Source organism: Myxine glutinosa, chromosome 13 (assembly GCF_964187855.1).
Source record: "Myxine glutinosa chromosome 13, kmMyxGlut1.1, whole genome shotgun sequence".
Classification (NCBI taxonomy): Eukaryota; Metazoa; Chordata; class Myxini; order Myxiniformes; family Myxinidae; genus Myxine; species Myxine glutinosa.
Genome location: NC_136273.1, coordinates 1452050 through 1477049, shown reverse-complemented (window position 1 = coordinate 1477049; position 25000 = coordinate 1452050). Strand labels below are relative to the sequence as shown.

Here is a 25000-nt window from a genome sequence, read left to right as displayed (position 1 = left end):
AATGTACATGAGTATTATATGTGTGTGAATGTACATGAGTATTATATTTGTGTGAATGTACATGAGTATTATATGTGTGTGTGAATGTACATGAGTATTATATGTGTGTGTGAATGTACATTATTATTATATGTGTGTGTGTGTGAATATACATGAGTATTATGTGTGTGTGTGTGTGTGTGTGTGTGTGTGTGTGTGTGTGTGTGTGTGTGTGAATGTACATGAGTATTATATGTGTGTGAATGTACATGAGTATTATATTTGTGTGAATGTACATGAGTATTATATGTGTGTGAATGTACATGAGTATTATATGTGTGTGTGTGAATGTACATGAGTATTATATGTGTGTGAATGTACATGAGTATTATATGTGTGTGAATGTACGTGAGTATTATGTGTGTGTGTGAATATACATGAGTATTATGTGTGTGTGTGTGTGTGTGTGTGTGTGTGTGTGTGTGTGTGTGTGTGTGTGTGTGTGTGTGTGTGTGTGTGTGTGTGTGTGTGTGTGTGTGTGTTTGAATGTACATGAGTATAATATGTGTGTGTGTGTGTGAATGTACATGAGTATTATATGTGTGTGTGTGTGAATGTCCATGAGTATTATGTGTGTGTGTGTGTGTGTGTGTGTGTGTGTGTGTGTGTGTGTGTGTGTGTGTGTGTGTGTGTGTGTGTGTGTTTGAATGTACATGAGTATAATATGTGTGTGTGTGTGTGAATGTACATGCATATTATATGTGTGTTTGTGTAAATGTACATGAGTATTATATATGTGTGAATGTACATGAGTATTATATGTGTGTGAATGTACGTGAGTATTATGTGTGTGTGAATGTACATGAGTATTATGTGTGTGTGTGAATGTACATGAGTATTATGTGTGTGTGTGAATGTACATGAGTATTATGTGTGTGTGAATGTACATGAGTATCATGTGTGTGAATGTACATGAGTATTATGTGTGTGCGAATGTACTGAGTATCATGTGTGTGTGAATGTACATGAGTATTATGTGTGTATGTGTGTGAATGTACATTCGTATTATGTGCTGTAATAACTCGACTTTATTGCTGTTGTTTTCAGTGGACGGATTACCTACACCAAGATGTATGAGCTGCTCAGACACATGTGTCCTCCTCTCGGCCTTGGTAAAAAGTGTCCTGCCAGGATTGCATACAAGGTGATGTTTGTTGCACACAAGGTGATGTTTGTTGCATACAAGGTGATGTTTGTTGCATACAAGGTGATGTTTGTTGCATACAATGTGATGTTTGTTGCATACAAGGTGATGTTTGTTGCATACAAGGTGATGTTTGTTGCACACAAGGTGATGTTTGTTGCATACAAGGTGATGTTTGTTGCATACAAGGTGATGTTTGTTGCATACAAGGTGATGTTTGTTGCATACAAGGTGATGTTTGTTGCATACAAGGTGATGTTTGTTGCATACAAGGTGATGTTTGTTGCACACAAGGTGATGTTTGTTGCATACAAGGTGATGTTTGTTGCATACAAGGTGATGTTTGTTGCATACAAGGTGATGTTTGTTGCATACAAGGTGATGTTTGTTGCATACAAGGTGATGTTTGTTGCATACAAGGTGATGTTTGTTGCAAACAAGGTGATGTTTGTTGCATGTAAGGTGATGTTTGTTGCATACAAGGTGATGTTTGTTGCAAACAAGGTGATGTTTGTTGCATGCAATGTGATGTTTGTTGCATACAAGGCGACGTTTGTTGCATGTAAGGTGATGTTTGTTCCATACAAGGTGATATTTGTTCCATACAAGGTGATGTTTGTTGCATACAAGGTGATGTTTGTTGCAAACAAGGTGATGTTTGTTGCATACAAGGTGATGTTTGTTGCATACAAGGTGATGTTTGTTGCATACAAGGTGATGTTTGTTGCATACAAGGTGCTGTTTGTTGCAAACAAGGTGATGTTTGTTGCATGCAAGGTGATGTTTGTTGCATACAAGGTGATGTTTGTTGCAAACAAGGTGATGTTTGTTGCATGCAAGGTGATGTTTGTTGCATACAAGGTGATGTTTGTTGCAAACAAGGTGATGTTTGTTCCATACAAGGTGATGTTTGTTGCATAGAAGGTGATGTTTGTTGCATACAAGGTGATGTTTGTTCCATACAAGGTGATGTTTGTTGCATACAAGGTGATGTTTGTTGCATACAAGGTGATGTTTGTTGCATACAAGGTGATGTTTGTTGCAAACAAGGTTATGTTTGTTGCATGTAAGGTGATGTTTGTTGCATACAAGGTGATGTTTGTTGCATACAAGGTGATGTTTGTTGCAAACAAGGTGATGTTTGTTGCATGCAAGGTGATGTTTGTTGCATACAAGGTGACGTTTGTTGCATGTAAGGTGATGTTTGTTCCATACAAGGTGATATTTGTTCCATACAAGGTGATGTTTGTTGCATACAGGTGATGTTTGTTGCAAACAAGGTGATGTTTGTTGCATACAAGGTGATGTTTGTTGCATACAAGGTGATGTTTGTTGCATACAAGGTGATGTTTGTTGCATACAAGGTGATGTTTGTTGCATACAAGGTGATGTTTGTTGCAAACAAGGTGATGTTTGTTGCATGCAAGGTGATGTTTGTTGCATACAAGGTGATGTTTGTTGCAAACAAGGTGATGTTTGTTGCATGCAAGGTGATGTTTGTTGCATACAAGGTGATGTTTGTTGCAAACAAGGTGATGTTTGTTCCATACAAGGTGATGTTTGTTGCATAAAAGGTGATGTTTGTTGCATACAAAGTGATGTTTGTTCCATACAAGGTGATGTTTGTTGCATACAAGGTGATGTTTGTTGCATACAAGGTGATGTTTGTTGCATACAAGGTGACGTTTGTTGCATACAAGGTGACGTTTGTTGCATACAAGGTGATGTTTGTTGCATACAAGGTGATGTTTGTTGCAAACAAGGTGATGTTTGTTGCATGCAAGGTGATGTTTGTTGCATACAAGGTGATGTTTGTTGCATGTAAGGTGATGTTTGTTGCATACAAGGTGATGTTTGTTGCATGTAAGGTGATGTTTGTTACATACAAGGTGATGTTTGACTGTTTTTGTTTTTCCCATTTTTATACAAGAAAACAACTTACATCATCTACCATTCAATGTGGCAATCCATAGTGGATGGAATTATTATGATACATAAATCGTACGATGTGCCAATTATCTGATGTAAATCACAAGTTACCTTTATCATTCTCAGACAGACTAAGCCAGTTCTGTTAACAGGATTGCATTAAAGCAAAAAAAAAAAAAAAAAAATTTTTTTTGATTAATAGAAGCGTTAAATGTAATTGTAGGATGAGCATTTGGTACCGGAAGAGAGTAGAGGACATCTGTTTAATTGTGTGTTACAAAGTTAACCTTTATCTGTTTAAATGTAGTCATTGCAATTGCAAGGGTAACTTTTGTCTGTTTAAATGTAATCACTCCAATTACAAGGGTAACCTTTATCTGTTTAAATGTAGTCATTGCAATCACAAGGGTAACCTTTATCTGCTTGAATGTAGTCATTGCAATCACAAGGGTAACCTTTATCTGTTTAAATGTAATCACTGCAATTACAAGGGTAACCATTATCTGTTTAAATATAATCGTTGCGATCACAAGGGTAACCTTTATCTGTTTAAATGTAATCGTTGCATTCACATTGAGTCAAATAATGGAGCTCATGATGCCCGTGGTGGAGTGATGACCTTGGCCAAGTGATGCCCGTGGCGGAGTGATGCCCGTGGCCAAGTGATGCCCGTGGCCGAGTGATGCCCTTGGCCGAGTGATGACCTTGGCCGAGTGATGCCCTTGGCCGAGTGATGACCTTGGCCGAGTGATGGCCGTGGCCGAGTGATGCCCTTGGCCGAGTGATGCCCTTGGCCGAGTGATGCCCGTGGCCGAGTGATGCCCATGGCCAAGTGATGACCTTGGCCGAGTGATGACCTTGGCCGAGTGATGCCCTTCGCCGAATGATGCCCGTGGCCGAGTGATGCCCGTGGGCGATTGATGCCCTTGGCCGAGTGATGACCTTGGCCAAGTGATGCCCGTGGCCGAGTGATGCCCGTGGCCGAGTGATGCCCGTGGCCGAGTGATGACCTGTGGCCGAGTGATGACCTTGGCCGAGTGATGCCCGTGGCCGAGTGATGCCCGTGGCCGAGTGATGACCTTGGCCGAGTGATGACCTTGGCCGAGTGATGCCCTTCGCCGAGTGATGCCATTCACCGAATGATGCCCGTGGCCGAGTGATGCATTTGGCCGAGTGATGCCCGTGGCCGAGTGATGCCTGTGGCCGAGTGATGCCCGTGGCCGAGTGATGCCCTTGGATTAACAAAATTTCCCTCTTTAGAGTAAGTACCCCGTGGGGGACCCCACTCCCTCTCGTCAAAACTCAAGGTGGGGAACCCGATCGAAGCAAGGGTGGAAATCATTCCATTTATGACGACGAAACGTCTGATGCCCGACGTGGAGATCGGTTTCTGAGGTTTGGGACATGGAATGTAGGGACAATGACAGGGAGATCAGGAGAAGTTGTGGAAGTATTGGTCAGAAGAAGAGTGGACATATGTTGTGTGCAGGAGACGAGATGGAAAGGAAGTGGTGTGAGAATGGTGAAGGGTAGGCAGGGACAGAAATACAAGTTTGTGTGGCAAGGGTGCCCGGAGGGCGTGAATGGTGTTGGTGTCCTGTTTTCTGAGGAGTTTGTTGACAATGTGGTGCGTGTGACGAGAGTGAGTGAAAGGTTGATGATGGTGAAAATGATGATTGGAAAGCTCTTGGTGAACATCATCTCAGGATATGCTCCGCAGGTTGGTCGGAGCGATGAAGAGAAGGACAAGTTCTGGTGTGCTATGGAGAAGCTGATGGAAAACGTGAAAGATGAGGAAGTTGTTGTGGTTGGAGGAGACCTAAATGGACATGTGGGAGGAGTATGGACGGTTTTGAGGGAGTTTATGGGGGTTACGGATATGGTGTGAGAAATGGAGAAGGTGAAAGGATTTTGGAGTTTGCTGATGGAGCTGATTTGTTGATTTATAATACTCAGTTCCAGAAAGAGGATAATAAGCTTGTTACATACACGTCAGGTGGGTCGACGACAACCGTTGACTACCTGCTGGTGCGTAGGTGAGATAGGGGGCACCTCCAGGACACAAAGGTGATACCGGGGGAGGAGGCTGTTTCACAGCACCACTTGGTTGTCTGCGACATAAGGGTGAAAGGTGCGAGGAGAGCTCGGCGGGTGAAGTACCAACCGAGAATGAAGGTGTGGAGGTTGAAAGAGGTGACAGTGAGGGAGGCATTAAAAGAGAGGCTGAGTATGGTAGAGGATGATGTGGTTGAGCTTGAAAGTGGTTGGATGTCAATGAAAGATAGTCTGTTGGGAGCCGTTGGTGAGGTATGTGGATGGACAAAAGGACCACCGAGGCACTCGGAAACATGGTGGTGGGATGCTGAAGTTGGAAAGAGGATTGACGAGAAGAGGAAGAAGTTCAAGCAGTGGCAGAAGGCGAAGGGTATGGGGGCAGAAAAGGCAGAGCATGAAAGTTATAAGGCAGCCAAGAAGGCTGCAAAGAAAGAGGTAGCAAACGCGCAGGAGTTATGGAGGAAAATGTTCAGAGAATGCATGGATTTGAAAGAGGGTCAGAGAGCGGTATTCACGATTGCAAAGCAGATAGCGAAAGAGAGGTGTGATGTGATGGGGGTGAGTTGCTTGAAGGATGAAGTGGGACAAATCGTTGTGGACCCAGATGGAATTGAAGGAAGATGGAAGAGATATATGGAAATACTGTTGAATGCAGAGAATGAATGGGATGGCAACATAGAGAGTAACCCCGTTTTAGGACCGTCAGAGAAGATAACCGAGAAGGAAGTTGAGGAAGCGATAAAAGCAATGAAGAGTAGAAAAGCGCGAGGGCCGACGGGAGTTGTGGGAGATATGTTGAAGGCAGCAGGAAATTGGGGTGTGAAGAGAATGACAGAGATCTGCAATCTGGTGGTGAAAGAAGGCAGCATTCCAGTGGATTGGGAACTGAGTACCCTCGTCCCTCTATACAAGGGGAAAGGTGACCCTCTGGACTGTGGCTCGTATCGAGCAATAAAGTTATTGGAGCATGGAATGAAGGTATTGGAAAGGGTGTTGGAGAGGAGGATAAGGAAGAAAGTGAAGATTGACGAAATGCAGTTTGGATTTATGCCAGGAAGAGGAACGACATACGCGCTTTTTATTGTGAGGCATTTGCAGGAGAAGTACATGGAGAAGAGGAAGAAGTTGTTTCTTGGGTTTGTTGATCTGGAGAAAGCATTCGATAGGGTTCCATGTGAAGTAGTGACATGGGCATTGAGGAAGTTTGGAGTGGAGGAATGGTTGATCAGAGTGGTGACGGCAATGTACAAAAGAGTGTGCACAGCTGTAAGGACGAAGGACGGGAACAGTCGGGAGTTTGAGGTGAAGGTGGGAGTGCAACAGGGGTCGGTACTAAGTCCACTACTATTTGTAGCTGTTATGGAGGTGCTGGCTCAGAACGTAAAGCAGGGTTTACCGTGGGAGTTGTTGTATGCAGATGATCTGGTGTTGATTGCAGAAAGTATGGATGGACTGAAGGAGAAGATGAACAAGTGGAAGGAATGTATGGATACAAAAGGTCTGAAGGTGAATATCGGAAAAACGAAGGTGATGGCAAGTGGTAAAGCATGTGGTGAGGTAGAAAGAACTGGGAAGTGGCCATGTGCTGTGTGCAGGAAGGGTGTCGGAGTGAATTCCATTCAATGTACAATGCGCGCTGAGTGGGTTCATCGAAAATTTAGTGGTTTGAGAGGGTCATTAACCAGTGTGGCAGCTACATTCAAGTGTAAGGTGTGCACAGAGGGAGCTGCAGATGGAGGAAATGTTGAGTTGGATCTTGGAGATGGCGTGAAGCTGGAAGGTGTGAAAACATTTTGTTACCTAGGAGATATGCTGAATGGAGAAGGTGGATCAGACTCGGCAACGGTTGCTCGAGTGAGATGTGCATGGAAGAAGTTTCGGGAACTGAGTGGCGTGCTGACGATGAGGGGAATGTCGTTGAAGCTGAAGGGAAAGGTGTATGCTGCATGTGTGAGAAGTGTTATAATTTATGGGAGTGAGACATGGGTAATGAACGTAGAGCAGCAACGAAGGCTGGAAAGGGTGGAAATGCGAATGGTTCGGTGGATGTGTGGAGTATCGGTGAGAGAGAGGAAGACAAATGATGAATTGCAAAAGATGATGGGAATGGAGCCTGTGATGGATGCTCCGAAGAGAAACAGGCTGAGATGGTTTGGTCATGTGTTGAGGAAGGATGAAAGTGACTGGTTGAGAAGAGTGATGGAAATGAATGTAGAAGGAAGTAGAGGATGGGGAAGACCGAGAAAGACTTGGCTAAAGATGGTCGAAGAAGAAATGTGGGCAAGGGGGTTAACAAGGGGAGATGCAGAAAATAGGGCAAAATGGAGAACATTGTCATGGGGACCGCAAGGCTAACCCCCGCTCTTGCAGGGAAAATGGCCTTAAAATGCCTGTTGTTGTTTGTTGTAGGGTAGAGTCCCTGTATAAAGAGAGTTGCGCCATGCGTTGACCCGAGATTTCTGGTCACGTGATTTCGTGGCGCCATTTTGTGTCTAACTTCACCGTGCGTGAACGTCAGCTTGGTACGGGAATGTTGTTTATTGCCAAACAAAATGACTGGTTGTTCTGCTTTTGGTTGTTCAAACCAATCTGGGAAATATAAGATGTATAGATTTCCAAGTGATAAAGTCAGAAGACAAATTTGGGAAGCGAAAGTCAGACGAAAGAGCTGGAAAGCGATCGACTCCTCGAGACTCTGCCAGGTAGGCCCACGCCGCTTGATGATCGATGTTCAAAAGCAATTCTATCTGCTCGGTTTTTTTTTGGTTGTCTGTCCGTTGAAAACCCTTTTAAAGGGAAGTGATTTGTGTTTGTTTATAATCTTCAAGGAGCTGACCAAAAATGCATTTCCGTGGGAAGAACCCTGCTCAATTTTTCACATTGAGTCTCACTTGTGAGGAGTGAACGGAGTAGTGATGAGTCTCACTTGTGAGGAGTGAACGGAGTAGTGATGAGTTTCACTTGTGAGGAGTGAACGTAGTGGGATGAAGTGTTGGTCTGGTCAGAGTGTTGTATTACGGGCAGAGTTTTCTTACGGTCTGAATGTATGAATCATGTTCTGTACTGAATGTATGAACCAAGTTTTGTACTGAATGTTTACTGTGTTGGCCTCATCGTGTTCCTGTTGAAATTAAACAAGTTATGGTGAATACGACGTCTTATCTGTGCTTTTCCATATCTGTTCGACTCGACGAACCGTGCACACTGCAGGTATTTTTAAAAGTTTTTTCTCTGTTTAATTACGGCTTGGCGCAGTCGAAAATTAAGTGTTAATTAAGTCGCCAGCTATGAAACATATTAATCGATCAGGCAATATCCATCAGAGTTCTGGGCAAGGGTGTAGTAATAAATGAACGTTTCAATCTTACTAGATGCCGATGACGTTTTCCTTATGTCAGAGACAGAAGCTGACTTGCAGCTTGTTAAATCATTACAATGGAAATTGAATATAAATGTCGATAAAACTAAAGTTGTACACTATAGAAATATGGCAATACCACGTACAGAATTTGTTTTAAGTGTGTTAGACTATATGTCGGCTGGAAGTCCTACACCGGAATTGCTCTCGGCACCCTTTAAAAAATATTGGATATGCCCACACTCCTTTCTAAAAGTTATTAAAATTCAGAGAACGACAGCATTGGTTTGTCTTACTTATAATGTTAGCTCTTATATGCAGTGTTGGCTTGTAATATGCATTGCCATACCACTTTTAATATCACCACACAGCTCTTTTTCACGGCAATAGCTGAGTTTTTGACAAAACAAATATCACCTGTATGTAATAATAAGACTAAATATGTGTAGTAAATTTTTTTTTAGCAGGTTTAGAATATATCACCCCATATCGCGAATGTACATGTATATCTAATCCGACACACTTAGACACAAAATGGCGTCCAAATTTGAGTTGACACAACTCTCTTTATACAGGGACTCTATTGTAGGGTAAGGCACATTTATATTTAATTTACATCATACCCCTCCAGGTTAAAGGTCAAGGTCTTTACACCCATTAGGGTACCAAACCACCATTTAGGATTTTCTCCCTTTTTCAGGCATTGTCTGAGGATCGGCAGAATGAAATTTTGCATCAATAATGAGAAGACAAATTATGCGGGGTTGACCTACTTTTTTCACATTGACAAAAACACAAAATGTCACGAGTCAATTAGACATTTTGACATTTTTTTACAAAAACTAGGCTGAGCTTTGTTGGATCAGAACAGAATTCCCCTCGCCAGACAACCTCGAGCAAGAACAGAATTCCCCTCGTTAGACAGCCTCGAGCAAGAACAGAATTCCCCTCGCTAGACAGCCTCGAGCAAGAACGGAATTCCCCTCGTCAGACAGCCTCGAGCAAGAACAGAATTCCCTTAGTAAGACAGCCTCGAGCAAGAACAGAATTCCCCTCGTTAGACAGCCTCGAACAAGAACACGATTCCCCTCGTTAGACAGCCTCGAGCGAGAACAGAATGCCCCTCACCAGACAGCCTCGAGCAAGAACAGAATTGCCCTTGTTAGACAGCCTCGAGCAAGAATACAATTCCCCTCATTAGACAGCCTCGAGCAAGAACAGAATTCCGCTCATTAGAGAGCCCGTGTAAGAATAAAATTACCCTCGTTAGACAGCCTCAAGCAAGAACAGAATTCTCCTCGTTAGACAGCCTCGAGCAAGAACAGACTTCCCCTCGTTAGACAGCCTTGAGCAAGAACAGAATTCCCCTCATTAGACAGCCCCGAGCAAGAACAAAATTCCCCTCGTTAAACAGCCTCGAGCAAGAACAAAATTCCCCTCATTAGACAGCCTTGAGCAAGAACAGAATTCCCCTCGTTAGACAGCCTCAAGCAAGAACAGAATTCCCCTCGTTAGACAGCCTCAAGCAAGAACAGAATTCCCCTCGTTAGACAGCATCGGGCAAGAACAAAATTCCCCTCGTTAGACAGCCTTGAGCAAGAACAGAATTCCCCTCGCTAGACAGCCTCGAGCAAGAACAGAATTACCCTCGCTAGACAGCCTCGAGCAAGAACAGAATTCCCCTCGTTAGACAGCCTTGAGCAAGAACAGAATTCCCCTCGCTAGACAGCCTCGAGCAAGAACAAAATTCCCCTCGTTAGACAGCCTTGAGCAAGAACAGAATTCCCCTCGCTAGACAGCCTCGAGCAAGAACAGAATTACCCTCGCTAGACAGCCTCGAGCAAGAACAGAATTCCCCTCGCTAGACAGCCTTGAGCAAGAACAGAATTCCCCTCGCTAGACAGTCTCGAGCAAGATGAAAATACACATCATTTACATCCTTCACCTCTGGATTTAAAGGTTAAGGTCCCTTGGAGTCCTGAACTATTTCTTGGCCTTTTCTCCATTTTTTCCGAATGAACGTCGTTGCCGAATTAACAAAAAACACATTCTTCATCATAACTTGAATAATTTTTCCTCTGATTTTCATGATGTTGAGTTGTTTTTGTGTAGATTGTAGATCAGGACACATTTTCTTAATCTACCATCTATCCCTAAATGTTGATGGTCAGGGTCATATGGTGGTCCGAACAAAATATGGCCATCATTGGATGGTGGGCCATCACCAAAGGTCGTGTTGCCCTTGGTGATCACTTTGTGATCGCAGATATCCAGTTCGTTGTCACTTGTATGATCCTGGCGAAGACCAAACCACCACGCTGGAGTTTATTCTCGAGGATGGACCGAATTAATGAAGAGTTACCATGAGCGGATTACCAGCTCTTTAATGTTATTTAATTTCCACACAGCGATTAACTTTACCCAAACTAGGGCTCCTCCAGGTTCACCAATGAATTACTGAGTTTCCTCAGCATGGCAGATGTATAAAGATGGCGAACACATACTTACAAGTAAAATTCTTTATTAAACTGTATAATGCTACGGATAATGAAAACAACACAATTCAGAATGGATCTCGTGCCCAAAGTAGCATGTATAGATAGGGATGAAGGGATGAGGGTGACATCAACTTATTATACGGTAAAACGACGCTGCCTTTGGTGCCAACTCACACACTCGTACCGAGTAATGGGAACAAGCTAAGATTTTGGGAGCTTTCTGCGCCTTGGCCTGCGGTCCTTTCACTGCGCCCACACCAGAAGGATCCCGAACGGCCTCGGGGCTCATCGTGGGTCCCAATGGTGACTCCATGACAACGCTCCATCACTCTACCCCACAAACTCTGTAAACAGCTCTCTCTAAGTCCCTGGTACTGAACCAGGGACTTAGAGAGAGCTCTAAGTCCCAGTCGATCGCTGAGCTTGCTTTCTGGCGCTTGGAACCCTAGCTCCCCGGTTTTATCCCTCCCCGCGGACCCGCTTATGTTCAAGCCTGCCCGGTCCGGTGATCGGTTGCCCTGTGTCCCCGGGGGCATGCGTTGGCAGCCCACAGCACTCCGCCTTCTTTAGTGGCCGTCACCGCCATTCTGTGAGTTTCCCGAGCCGGCATGATCGTCGTTATCCAGACGAGCCACATGGCTGGCAGGGGCGGATCCAGGAATTTAAAGACGGGGGGTTGTGTGACAATATAAGGCTGGGGGGGGGGTGAATGGGGGTCATGGGGTCCCCCCCCCCCCCCCCAGGAAATTTTAAAAAACTGATCGTCAGAAACGCCATTTTGTGCGTTCTTGGAAGTTTCTGCAGTTCCTTGTGTTCTTCCCTGCTCCAACAGTTCAATAGATTCGCGATGACTAATGGTCAGAGCGAGGAACTGGTGAACCGACTTGCCCAGCTGTTCCTTCTGCTATAAATTGATGAATTTTGTAGGTGTGTGTGTGTGTGTGTGTGTGTGTGTGTGTGTGTGTGTGTGTGTGTGGTGTGGTGTGTGGTGTGCACGTGTGCGGCATGTTTTTTGTGTAGTTCTACTGGAACTTTCTGATATGGAATTTCTGATTTGTGTAGTTCTTGCGAAATGATTGTTATGACCTCCTGAGTTAATTAGGCTAATTAACTACAAAGAATCCAGAAGAATTCCCATGTTTCTAAACGCACGCCATGTTAAGGTGTATACTGTATAGAGCAGCTTAATAGGTGCTGGTCAAAGCCCGGCACCACCATGCGCCGAGGTTGTGAAGCTCAAGGCAGGGGGTTCTCCCCACAAAATAGATCAGATCGGACAGCGGAATGTGAATTATTTTATTAATCGTAAATTTTGCTATTTTGGAATAGACGGCGATTGTGTTTCTGAATGAAAATGTCACACACATCATGTGGGGATATGGTGAAGTCATGGTGTATGTTCATGAGGGCCAGAGATGCCATCCGACTTTCTCCCATGGAATATCTTACGTTGGTCTTCAGATGACGCAGGCAACAAAATGAGCGTTCGGCCTCACAGGAGCCGACAGGGATGGTGCATCCAACATGGAGTAGGACTTTGATGGATGGAAATTCGTCTCCATCTACTGCACAGAAACAATCCATGAATGTGCTTGGAAGCGTGTTGTTGGGCTTCCTTCTCCTGAACACCTGCCAGTCTCTAAGCTCATTTATCAGTCCAGCGGGATGTTCCATGTCGTTTTTCCAAAGCAACAGCTTCTGATGTAGGGCTGGAATGTCCCAGGTATCGGCGATTATTGCAGATGCATCAGCGGAAACAGATCACCACCTTCCCGATTTTCAGCACAGAATCGGGTGTCCATTTCCTGGCTGAGGTGATGGAATGCACATGTTTCTGAGGTAGAAGAGCAAGGGAGTATTGGCGGCGGTGTTTGGACGATGGATTTGTCGTTTTGCAACTCTCGGCATTGTGACATCACCTCCTACAAATTATATCATGGACTCAGCGTGATCGAACCACAGAGAGAATTCAGTTTCAGCATTTGACCGTAGTTGGGTGAGCACGTCCTTCTTGTCGTCAATCATAGAGTATGCCTCCAGCACATCCATGCCGTTGCATTGAAGAGGGACGGGAGGGTGCGCACCCCCTGCACCCTCCTCCTGGATCGAAGGGGGGTGCGCACCCCCTGCACCCCCCCCCCCCCGGATCCGCCGCTGGCTGGTTCATGAGACTTTCGGAGCTCTATAAAGTCCTGAGCTAACTTTGACCTCTCATCCTTTGTCAGGTCTTGCTTAACAAGGTGCATAAAATGTATAATCCCAACCCTACGCTATGCTCTTTTGGTAACATTGCCCTCCTCAGTGCACATAAAAACACGAATAATTCGCTTAACATGTACCTGCTTGGAATGGGGAATGGAAAAGTCTATCCTACACAAGCACATTGACCATGCTATCTCAACAGTCCTAACTATTCCTCCCTCCTGGTCCACCATCTACCTCTCCCCCCTCCCCCCACCCCCACCCCCATCCACACACACACATAATATGTATGTCATAATATAGGGCAGTGTCCGTCCACCCGTCTGTCTCCTCCATAACACCAAAACCATGAAACCTAGCGGCCCCAAACTTTGCATGCATACATCTGGACCTCCAACAGATTGCAAGGCTGAAAACTGGGTGTTTGGGTGGGTTATAACACCTTTTTAAAATTTGTCTGCTTTCAGTGGTTTCCACATGATTTGCTGCTTGAAATCGATCTGGTTTTAAAATCTATCGGCCATTTCAACCAGAAGCAATCAGATTGCTATCGCTTGGCAAGCCAGCCGTTCCTTATCACCCAGTGCTTGGCAAGTGGAGTGCTTGCTGGAGTGCTTAAGCCGCTTGGTGAGGGCTCCACAAATGAAGTGAGAAATACCTATGTACTTAATTAACTAGATGGTATTCATAGAATACTTACCCTGTGCAGTCAACTTGTTGCAAGCGAACTCTTCTGTTTTTTTTACATTTTTTTTCTTTGATCCAATATGGCTGCCAGACCACGTGAGCGATGACATCATAAATTTCTATTCTCTAATATAATTGTTGCATACATCAGGCTCAATACATTTCAAACTGATCAGACTAAGCGTTGTCCCTGTCGAATTATGACGTCATAATTATGGCACCAATGACGTCATCGTTGACAACACCTATTCCTCATATGGAGTTCTTTTCAATGAGCCATGTTTCAATTTTTCCCATAGAGCGGTTTTGGAGATATAGAGGTGCAAGGTTTTTCCAAGATGGTGCCTGTAACACATGACCTATGACGTCATGATTATCATTAAAATATTGTAAAGGAGGAGGCACTCCTATGGTGAAAATTGCGTGTCCATCAGAGCAAAAGTTGCTGAAAAAAAATAAAAATTATCGGATGGATAAGTGTTGTATTTGTCGAATTATGACGTAACGAAGGCACCGATGACATCATCGTTAACATATCTTATTCCCCATTGGGAGTAATTGACAATGAGCCAGGTCTCAATTTTTTCCATGGAGTGGTTTCAGAGATATAGAGGTGCGAAATTTTTCCAGGTTGGCGCCTGTACCACGTGACCTATGACGTCATATTAATCATTAAAATATTCTACAGGAGGAGGCCCTCCGATGGTGAAAATTTAGTGTCAATCGGACCAACCCTTGCCGAGAAAATGCATTTTTAAAATGCAGACACGTACAGCACACGCCACACGTACGAAACTGAATGCTTAACCCCCCTTTTCACTTTGCGAGCCCAGGGTAATTAGTCACAAGGCCAGGGAAGTTTGGGTGTGTTATAACTGCACATCGGATTTTTATGTGAAAAAATAAAAAATATTTTTTCACATAAAACGGCTTTTTTGCGCGCAAAAAAATTATTTTGCTATTTTCGGAGAAAAAAAGAATTTCGCCCTTTTTCGGGAAAAATAAAATAAAATGCCCTTTTTGGTCGAAAATGTCTGGCAACGCTAAAAAAAATTAGGGAATTTTTCGAAATTTTAAACTGCGATCGAAATTTGTAACTGCGATCGAAATTTTTAACTGCGATCGATCTCAAAAACAAAACGTTGCGTCCACTTGCGTGCGTTGCGTCCCCAGCGTGTACAGCAGTGAGGCGGTGTACTACAGTGAGAGAGTGTACACAAAGTGTGAACAAGTCTCCTATCAAGATGAGTGCTGCTCTTCGTGACAAGTGGCTGAAGGAATTCAACGCTGGCGGCGATGGGGCCACCTTCAAGTACGTGTCGAGTGACACGGCTTTCTGTCGAGCTTGTGAAAAGACTTTCCGGGCGAAGCAGAAGTCTGAGCTGGCCCAACATGTCTGAGGAGACCGCCACAAGAGCAACTTGGCCTTGAAGAAGAAGAGGACGGTCACCCAAGCCACCATGGAGGACTTTGGTGGTGGAAAGAGGCACAAGTGCGACGTCGTGGCTCAGGAGCTGTGCCAGGCCATGCTGGCCGCTGGCATCCCATGGTCGAAATTGGAAAACCCTGCCCTCCGGTCGTTCCTGGAGAAGCACATCACTCTCCAGATCCCCGATGAAAGCTGGATTCGAAAGCACTACCTCGACAAGTGCTACGACGAGGCCTTGGCGGGGATCCGTGCCGACCTCGGACAGCAGCCCATCTGGCTGTCCGTCGACGAGACGACCGATTCGGCAGGTCGATATGTGGCCAACATCATCGCGGGACGCTTGTCCAAGGAGGGGTACTTTCGTCCCCACCTCGTCCAGTGCATGTTTCTGGAGAAGACCAACTCCGGGGAGATCGTGCGTGCAGTCAATGACACGCCAATGACACGCCGATGGATCTTTGGCCTGATTTCAAGCCGGAGTGCCTCAAGGTCCTCGTCAGCGACGCCGCGGCCTATATGATCAAGGCCGGCCATGCCCTGAAGGAACTCTTCCCGGACTTGCTGCATGTGACTTGCATTGCCCACGCGCTCCACCGTGTCTGTGAGACAGTCCGAGAAATGTTCAAGGACGTCAACGACCTGATTGCCACGACGAAGAAGGTGTTCGTCAAAGCCCCGTCGCGTGTTGTCTTTTGGAAGGAGCAGCAGCCCAATCTTTCTCTCCCCCCGGAGCCCATTCTGACTCGTTGGGGGACGTGGATCGACGCCGCAGTGTTTTACGCCGAGCACTTCGAGGCCGTCAAGGACATTGTGGACCAGCTGAACGATGACGACGCGATGGCAATCCGGAGTGCCAAGGACCTGTTCGGAAAGGCGGACATCAAGCTCAGTTTGGTCTTCTTAAATGCCCACGTGTCGTTCATCCCGAAGATCCTTAAGCAGCTGGAGGAGGCCGGCATGGAGCTGGCCAAGGCCTTCCAGCTCCTTGATCAGGCCAAGGAGGAGCTCGAAAAGATCCGAGGCTGCCGTAAGGAGATCCTGCTCACCAAGTTCAAGGCGGTGCTGCAGCGCAATCCCGACATTGGTGTGCTGAGGACAGTGGCTTTGATCCTGGATGGAGATCAGCACGGATCTGAGGTTGGTGTGCCGGCTGGAGTCAAGCTTGCTGACATCCCCCTCTTGAGGTACTGCCCCATCGTCAGCGTCGACGTGGAAAGGTCCTTCTCCGTCTACAGAAACGTCCTCACCGACCGCCGACACCGCCTCACCAAGGAGAACATTACCAAGATAATGATTTCAAACACCTACTTTAACCGTTCCTAAAAGGGTCTTGTCAATTTCTTCTAGTCCTCTACTTATCAAACAATGCGGTTGCAATAAAGGTACCTGAACGTCATTTTTTACCTGTTTACTAGCCCAGAGTGTTTAATGTTGTGCAGGAAAAAGCTTACCATTTTTTGTTCTTTTTTTGACTGATTTCTGAAAAACTTGGTAATAATAAAAAATGAATAAGACGGGGGAAAAAAATATTTCGGGATTTTTTCACATAAAAAAAAAAAATTTCCGCTTTTCAAAACATAAAAGGCCTATTTTCTTAACATAAAAATCCGTAGTCTAGTTATAACACCCTTTTTGAATATGATTAACGAGGTGAATACTATTCAGGCTGTTTTTCCAAGCCATGGCATTACAGTAGACAGAGCTGCCTTTTTGTTTTCACGTACCCATTTTTTCATTGACTAACATTTTTGTGCGATATAGACACACGCCTCCTCCTCCTCCCTCCCCCCTCCCCCGTTTCCTCATTCCACCCTCCTCTTCCATTCTCTCCCCCCCCCCTCCTCCTCCGCCTCCTCACTGCCCCACCATACTCACACCCCCTCTTCCCCTCCACCCTCCCTCCTCATTTCTCTCTCTCCTTTCCCTCCTCGTTTCTCTCTCTCCTCTCCATCCTCCATCCTTCCTCTCCCTCCCCTCCCTCCTTTCCCCCCCTCCCTCCTTTCCCCCCCCCCTCCCTCCTTTCCCCTCCCCCTCCCTCCTTTTCCCCTCCCCCTCCCCCTTCCTCCCTTTCCCCTCCCCCTCCCCCTTCCTCCCTTTCCCCTCCCCCTCCCTCCCTTCCCCACCCTCCTCTCCTCCCTTCCCCACCCTCCTCTCCTCCCTCCCTTCCACACCCTCCTCTCCTCCCTCCCTTCCCCACCCTCCTCTCCTCCCTCCCTTCCCCACCCTCCTCTCCTCCCTCCCTTCCCCACCCTCCTCTCCTCCCTCCCTTCCCCACCCTCCTCTCCTCCCTCCCTTCCCCACCCTCCTCTCCTCCCTCCCTTCCCCACCCTCCTCTCCTCCCTCCCTTCCCCACCCTCCACTCCTCCCTGCCTTCCCCACCCTCCTCTCCTCCCTCCCCCACCCTCCTCTCCTCCCTCCCTTACCCTCCTCTCCTCCCTCCCTTCCCCACCCTCCTCTCCTCCCTCCCTTCCCCAGCCTCATTAATATTCCCGTCAGGAAGCGACTTGTTGTTACCCGGAAACGCCGGGTACTTTTGCTAGTATTCGTGCATAAATACATATTATTTTGCACAAATGTATTTGTAATGTACGTGATATTACATTTTATAAACAATTGAAATTGAAGTTGAACCAATTCAAAAAAAATACCCTTAGGACATACACACAGGAGAGACAGTTGCATACCAGAAGTTTGGTAAGATTGCACAAACGTTTGAGGGAGTAGTTCAGTGACAAGACAGACACTGTGCAGATATACATATATATACATATATATATATATATATATATATATATATATATATATATATATATATATATATATATATATATATATATATATATAATTATATATATATATATCTATATACAGTGGAACCTTGACTTACGAGTTTAATTCGTTCCGTGACCGAGCTCGTAACTCAAATTGCTCGTATCTCAAATCAAATTTCCCCATTGAAATGCATTGAAATGCTATTAATCCGTTCCAGCCCGCCAAAAACCACACCAATTTTTTTTTAAATATACAGTATATATAAAAATATCTCGCGCTTTATATTTCACCTGTATGCAGCATACAAGTTGGCAGGATGGCCTGGACTGGAGGTACGCACACTTGACTCTAAAGTCTAAACTGTCCAGCCTGGGTTTGAATCCCGACCCAGCTATAACCTGTCATGTCGGTGTTTCACAGGCAGGGTGATTCATCAATGTGTGTACCGCTAAACTGGGCGCCCCGTTTGCGTCCCATTAGTTGTTGGATGTTAAGGATCTCACCGTGTTTTCCACAAAGAGAAGGCGAGCTATCGCCGGCATTCTGAACAAGTTGTGGCCTGGCATGCTCTTCTCCTCTGCCGTTATATACGTCCTCCTCGACACCTCGCTCATGTTTTTCGACGATTGCGTGTTTTATATCCAAGCACATCATCCTCTTCTTCTTCTCAGCACTGCACTTGCCACTCACTTTCTTAGGCCCCATGGTTAAAACTAAGAAATTTTCCGAAATAACCAAAATGCGAAAAAAAAAATGCAGCGCTGTACGACAGAGATACGTACTGTACTTGCACGGCAAGATAACCACGTGACCAGAACCCACCTGGCGGCGTGAACTCGAAATAACCAAAATGCGAAAAAAAAAATGCAGCGCTATACGACAGAGATACGTACTGTACTTGCAAGGCAAGATAACCACGTGACCAGAACCCACCTGGCAGCGTGAACTCGAAATAACCAAAATGCGAAAAAAAAAATGCAGCGCTATACGACAGAGATACGTACTGTACGTGCACGGCAAGATAACCACGTGACCAGAACCCACCTGGCGGCGTGAACTCGAAATAACGAAAATGCGAAAAAAAAAATGCAGCGCTATACGACAGAGATACGTACTGTACGTGCACGGCAAGATAACCACGTGACCAGAACCCACCTGGCGGCGTGAACTCGAAATAACGAAAATGCGAAAAAAAAAATGCAGCGCTATACGACAGAGATACGTACTGTACGTGCACGGCAAGATAACCACGTGACCAGAACCCACCTGGCGGCGTGAACTCGAAATAACCAAAATGCGAAAAAAAAAATGCAGCGCTATACGACAGAGATACGTACTGTACGTGCACGGCAAGATAACCACGTGACCGGAACCCACCTGGCGGCGTAAACTCAAAATAACCGAAATGCGAAAACTAAAATGCAGCGCTATACGACAGAGATACTGTACTTGAACGGCAAGATAACCACGTGACCGGGTGGCGAAAGCTCGTAACTCGGATCTCGGCTCGCATCTCAAAGCAATAAACCGCCGGAGCGACGGCTCGTATCTCGAAAAACTCGTAAGTTGGGGCACTCGTAAGTCAAGGTTCCACTGTATATAAAGCAGTAAAGTATGTTTGTTTGTTTGTCCTCTTATAACTCGAGAACTACTCATCGCAGAGAAAAACCAAAGGCATATTCGGAATCAGTACGTCTCAGAGCAACTACAGCACACCTTAAATTATAAAAAACTTCGGGTTTTAAAATTAGCGTATTAGCGCAGAAGCGCTAGCAGAAGAGGGAGGGAATCGAAGGGAGGGAGCGCAGCGCTCCCTCTAGCGCTTCGCAGCACCAGCGCTTCTGTTAGCGTAATGGTGCACAGGTGGTTCTCACTCTTGCGCATGCTCAAATGCGCTGTTCCGATGCTTCATGTTCCTGCAAAGACTTTGGCGCATGCGCAAATGACGACACATGGGCCACTGTATGTTCGTTTAATACGTACGCGCTTTGATGGGCGGCGTATGGCGTTCATGAAATGGTCGAATGCGGAAGTGCTTGAAGCCGTTGCGAGCGACTCGCACGATCTCTTGTCATGGTCCACAAGATTATCACAGAGACGTGCAGCTTCCAGCATTACGAGATATGATCGAGACCTAACTTTTGAGACCAGTCCCAGCCTTCTAGGCCCCGTGGTTGGTTCAGACGACCCCGACAAAGGACGTGTTGGATTTTATCGCGAGCCGATTCGAGCGCCGACGTGCCGGCGAACAAAACCAGTCATATCTTTTTAACGCGTGGTTCGATTTTTACAAAATAAACTTTTTCTTGAAGGGCTGAACCGTGCGCTCACAACGATACCGAGTTTGATCCTGGGAGAGCCGTTTGGCGCCGGCAAAGGCGCCTTGTTTTCCGTGATGACCATGTCGTGCTGCATAGATTACCATAAATTATAATATATTACCGGCGGCGCGTTCCGTGACGTCACGGCTCACTTAATTGCAATTATCTCTGGGATTCCTTGGCCGAATCGTACCAACTTCTATCTATCTATAATTCCAGTAATCTCTGTCTGTCTGTACATTTGTCTGTGACCGCTGTTTCTCGACAACCACGGGTCCGATATACTTTTAACTTGCCAGGTATATTGCTGGGGACCCGAGGATGTGCCTTTTCAAGGTTTCATATTAATCGGACAATTACTTACCGAGCTATGTCCAAAAACGATTCAACCAATCAGAGAGCAGCGAACGATCGCGTGTGCCGAACGTGGCGGGCACACTCTGCCTCGGATGGCACATTTGAGAGCGTATTCATTTATTTCACGTTTGCAAACTATGTTGGCGTTAAACTATGTTTTACAACTAATAAAAACGAATTTGCGATTCATTCGCTTTCCTGCGCGTTTGTGCACGCGATGGCGATTTCTTTACCAAACTCCGGAAGCCGTTCACTTTGGACCAAACCATTGCATGTAAATAGAGGGGGGGGGGGGGGGGGTTCTGTGGTCGTTGCGAATGGACGAAACCATTTCATGTAAATAGAGGGGGGGGATTGTCACTGTACTCGCAAGCCGTTCGCCGTTCGCTTTGGCGTTGCGAATGGACCAAACCATTTCATGTAAATAGAGGGGGGGGGGTATAATTTTAGATAGATATATAGTACGGGCATATATATAGTACGGGCATGCCCTAGTCTATCTATAATTCCAGTAATCTCTGTGTGTATGTATGTTTGTTTGTCTGTGACCGCTGTTTCTCGACAACCACGGGTCCGATATACTTTAAACTTGCCAGGTATATTGCTGGGGACCCGAGGATGTGCCTTTTCAAGGTTTCATATTAATCGGACAAGTAGTTACCGAGCTATGTCCAAAAAACGATTCAACCAATCAGAGAGCAGCGAGCTATCACGTGTGCCGAACGTGCCGAACAGACTCTGCCTCGGACGACACATTTGAGAGCGTATTCATTTATTTCACGTTGGCAAACTATGTTGGCGTTAAACTATGTTTTAAAACTAATTAAAACTAATTTGCGATTCTTTCGCTTTCCTGCGCGTTTGTGCACGCTATGGCGATTTCTTTACCAAACTCCGCAAGCCGTTCGCTTTGGACCAAACCATTTCATGTAAATAGAGGGGGGGGATTGTCACCGTACTCGCAAGCCGTTCGCTTTGGACCAAACCATTTCATGTAAATAGAGGGGGGGGGGATATAATTTTAGATATATATATATAGTACGGGCATGCCCTAGTATATATAAAGCAGTAAAGTATGTTTGTTTGTCCTCTTATAACTCGAGAACTACTCATCGCAGAGAAAAACCAAAGGCATATTCGGAATCAGTACGTCTCAGAGCAACTACAGCACACCTTAAATTTAAAAAAACTTCGGGTTTTAAAATTAGCGTATTAGCGCAGAAGCGCTAGCAGAAGAGGGAGGGAATCGAAGGGAGGGAGCGCAGCGCTCCCTCTAGCGCTTCGCAGCGCCAGCGCTTCTGTTAGCGTAATTAGCGTATTTCGGAACGTTAATTTTTCAACTTCATTATTCGGAATCAGTACGTCCCAGAGAAACTTTGTAATGTTAATTTTTCAACTTCATCCGATTGACATGGGACGAACGGCATGTGACAGAGAGTGAAACATACATGCTACATTTATTTGACGACAATGAGTTCCGACTTCCGGGTTCGTGCCGCCAACCCTGTTAGGCGCCTCTTGCGGCACACAGGGAATGACCAGTGAACTGGTACTCAATTAGCCGACCTCGGAAGGATGACAGGCTGAGTCAACCCCCCTGGCGTTAATTCAGCGATCGACCGGGATTCGACTTTAACACACTCCTCCCACATACACTCCGTCTTACACTCGCGCTCCGGCGCCGTTCTCACACGCGCGCCATTCACCTTCACACAGCGCACCACGGACCTTCCACGAGCGCCCGGTTGACACCGCGATCCCAAGCGCGCGAAAAATCTTTTTGCGCCAAACACTTTCGCGCCAAACATTTTCGCGCCATACACGCTCCTACTCACCTTCGGGATTCTCTTCTCCTGCAACCACACCTGCAAACTTCCATTGGGGTTAGGCAGCACGACATTACGATGCGAACACGGACTTTTCACATATTCCATTTCTTTCTTCGATTTAATTCCTGCTTCTGCCGTCTCTTCAGCCCCAATTTCCATTATAATTTATTTTTCTTTATTAAGCTCGACGACCGCTGGCACACATAAAATAAAATTTTCTAATTCGGCGGCCGTCGGCTTTTCCACACCCCGAGTCGCGATTTCTACCCCAGTCCACTTAACTGTGCTCTGCTCTAGCTTGCTTTCCCCGCATTTCTCACACCGCGCTACCCCGTCGCGTACCAATGCGACCTTCCCGCTCGACCTGCACTCAATGTCCTCTCCCATTTCTTTTATTTGGCCACCTATTTCGTTTTCAAATTTATTTATTTCCCGGGTGGTTTTGTCCCCCATTTCCTTCAATCGGCCCCCCATTTCTTTCATTTGGCCACCCATCTTGTGTTCCAACCGCTCACTCCGGGCATCCATCTTATGCTCTGACTCTACCATATAGGCCCTCATTTGTGCCATGAAGGTGTCCATATAGGATTGCATATCCATAACCCCCACTTTCACAGTGGGTGCGGCCCTCGCCGCCATGTGCGAGGCGCCGCCATTTTCTTCCCCTGCTACCCCCACTGCTGCACCCTCCTCAATGCTCTCCTCTTCTTCCCATTCTTCCCGCGGGTCCTGGGTTATTAATTCCTCCTCCACCTCATCATTTACCCCCACCAGCATCCGACCGTCTTGGTTATCCATGGCACGAATTTAAATTTGGATTTTACTAATTAAATTTCGGCCGCTCGTAATTTTGAGTGCGTTAAGCGCACTTCAGGTCCAATCCCACACTCGTGACACCAATTGTTGCGAAACCTCAGCGCCGGCCTTTTCACCTTACCAAGGGGCGATTAGTCCCCTTGAAGCCTTGTCTTTGACTAGCCGACGGGACCCGGGACCGATGACGTCCTTCCCGGACAGCGCGAAGTAGGGTCGTAGGACTAATCACTATTACCTAATTACTCGCGCTGACCGTAAACGAGGAAATAAGCCCCGCCCGAATCACGGGTGTTGGTGGAAACGCAGAACGGTAGCGAACCCGTGACCCGAGCCGTTATCAATGACTAAACCCGATCCAAGCAGTTCATAATCGTGCCACGCTTACCCAATGGCGGAAATCACTGAAACGGTCGAATTTGGAAGAAAGGAATAACACGATTTATTTACACTTTGTACAATAAGAAGAAGAATACACAGTGCAGTCTTAACTTATCCCAAGACAAACGGGCCCGTTCACACACAGACACTCACACGGGGATTGCAGATGAACAGGTCAGCACGTCCAGGAATGGCGTCCGGGAAGCTCTTCCTCCGGTCCCCAACTCGCACCGCGAAGTAGATGAACCAGACGGCAGGAGCTCTCCACGTGTCGTTTTCGCACACGGGATTATTACAGGGCGAACGGTAGGGCTGGCTTTGGCGGTTACACTTGCGGCTGCGGCCTCGTACGTAATAAGCGAATAGTTCAATATTCGCTTCTCAATCAAGGGCTCTCGACACTGTCGTGTGCACGCCGGTCCTGTGAGTTCTCCAACCAGTGCTTGGCTTCAGTCCTCTCAATACAGTTCTCTCTCAACTCGAGCGCCTGCCTCTCCCTTCTCATAGCTCCGTATGCATGCGAGTCCACTCAATACAGCCAGTCCTGTTCAAGGGCTTTGTGCAGCGACTTATATAGCCCTGCCCAGCGAACCCTCTGGAACTTACTAGACGCTCTTACCACGCCCTATCAAGCCATGCCCTACGAGCCCTGGTTGGCTGTTGCTCTTACCGTCACTGCCTCTGACGTGCTGCTTGTCACGGCCACACCTCGACCCCCGCGCCCCTCCCTCTTCTTAGGCCTACCTCGTGGTCCCCGACTAGTTTCAAGCAAAACCAAGGGCAGCGAACGCTGCTGGCAGCCAAAGCGTAACAAACTTGAGGGATGCCAAATGGGGCGCGGGATCGAGTTTGCCCATGATGAAAATGAAGGGTGGCCGCAAAATGAAAGGACCTAAGCTCAATTCTTTACACAATGCAGATGTTACTAGGGAATGGCCTACTCTTACACATACTATGACATAACTAATTGTAAGTGGGCCTACGTGTTGCTTGTGGACTAACTATGGGGGGCAAACCTTTAACCTTTAATGATGTTATATGTACAATCTCAAAACCTCAACAATATATATATATATATATATATATATATATATATATATATATATATATATATATATATATATATATATACATATATCTATATATATATAGTGTAGTCCTTCATCGAGAAGGTTCGCGTGACGTT

General features: G+C 46.1%; 1 protein-coding gene across 1 annotated transcript in view; it reads left to right on the top strand.

Annotated features, from left to right (window-relative positions):
- The window catches only part of LOC137439185 (putative voltage-dependent N-type calcium channel subunit alpha-1B), an 856614-nt gene that overhangs the window by 764340 nt on the left and 67274 nt on the right, over positions 1–25000 (top strand). The window contains exon 39 of the mRNA XM_078766934.1: positions 1087–1183. Within this exon, the coding sequence (XP_078623060.1) occupies positions 1087–1183 (97 nt within the window). The remainder of the gene's footprint in view (positions 1–1086; positions 1184–25000) is intronic.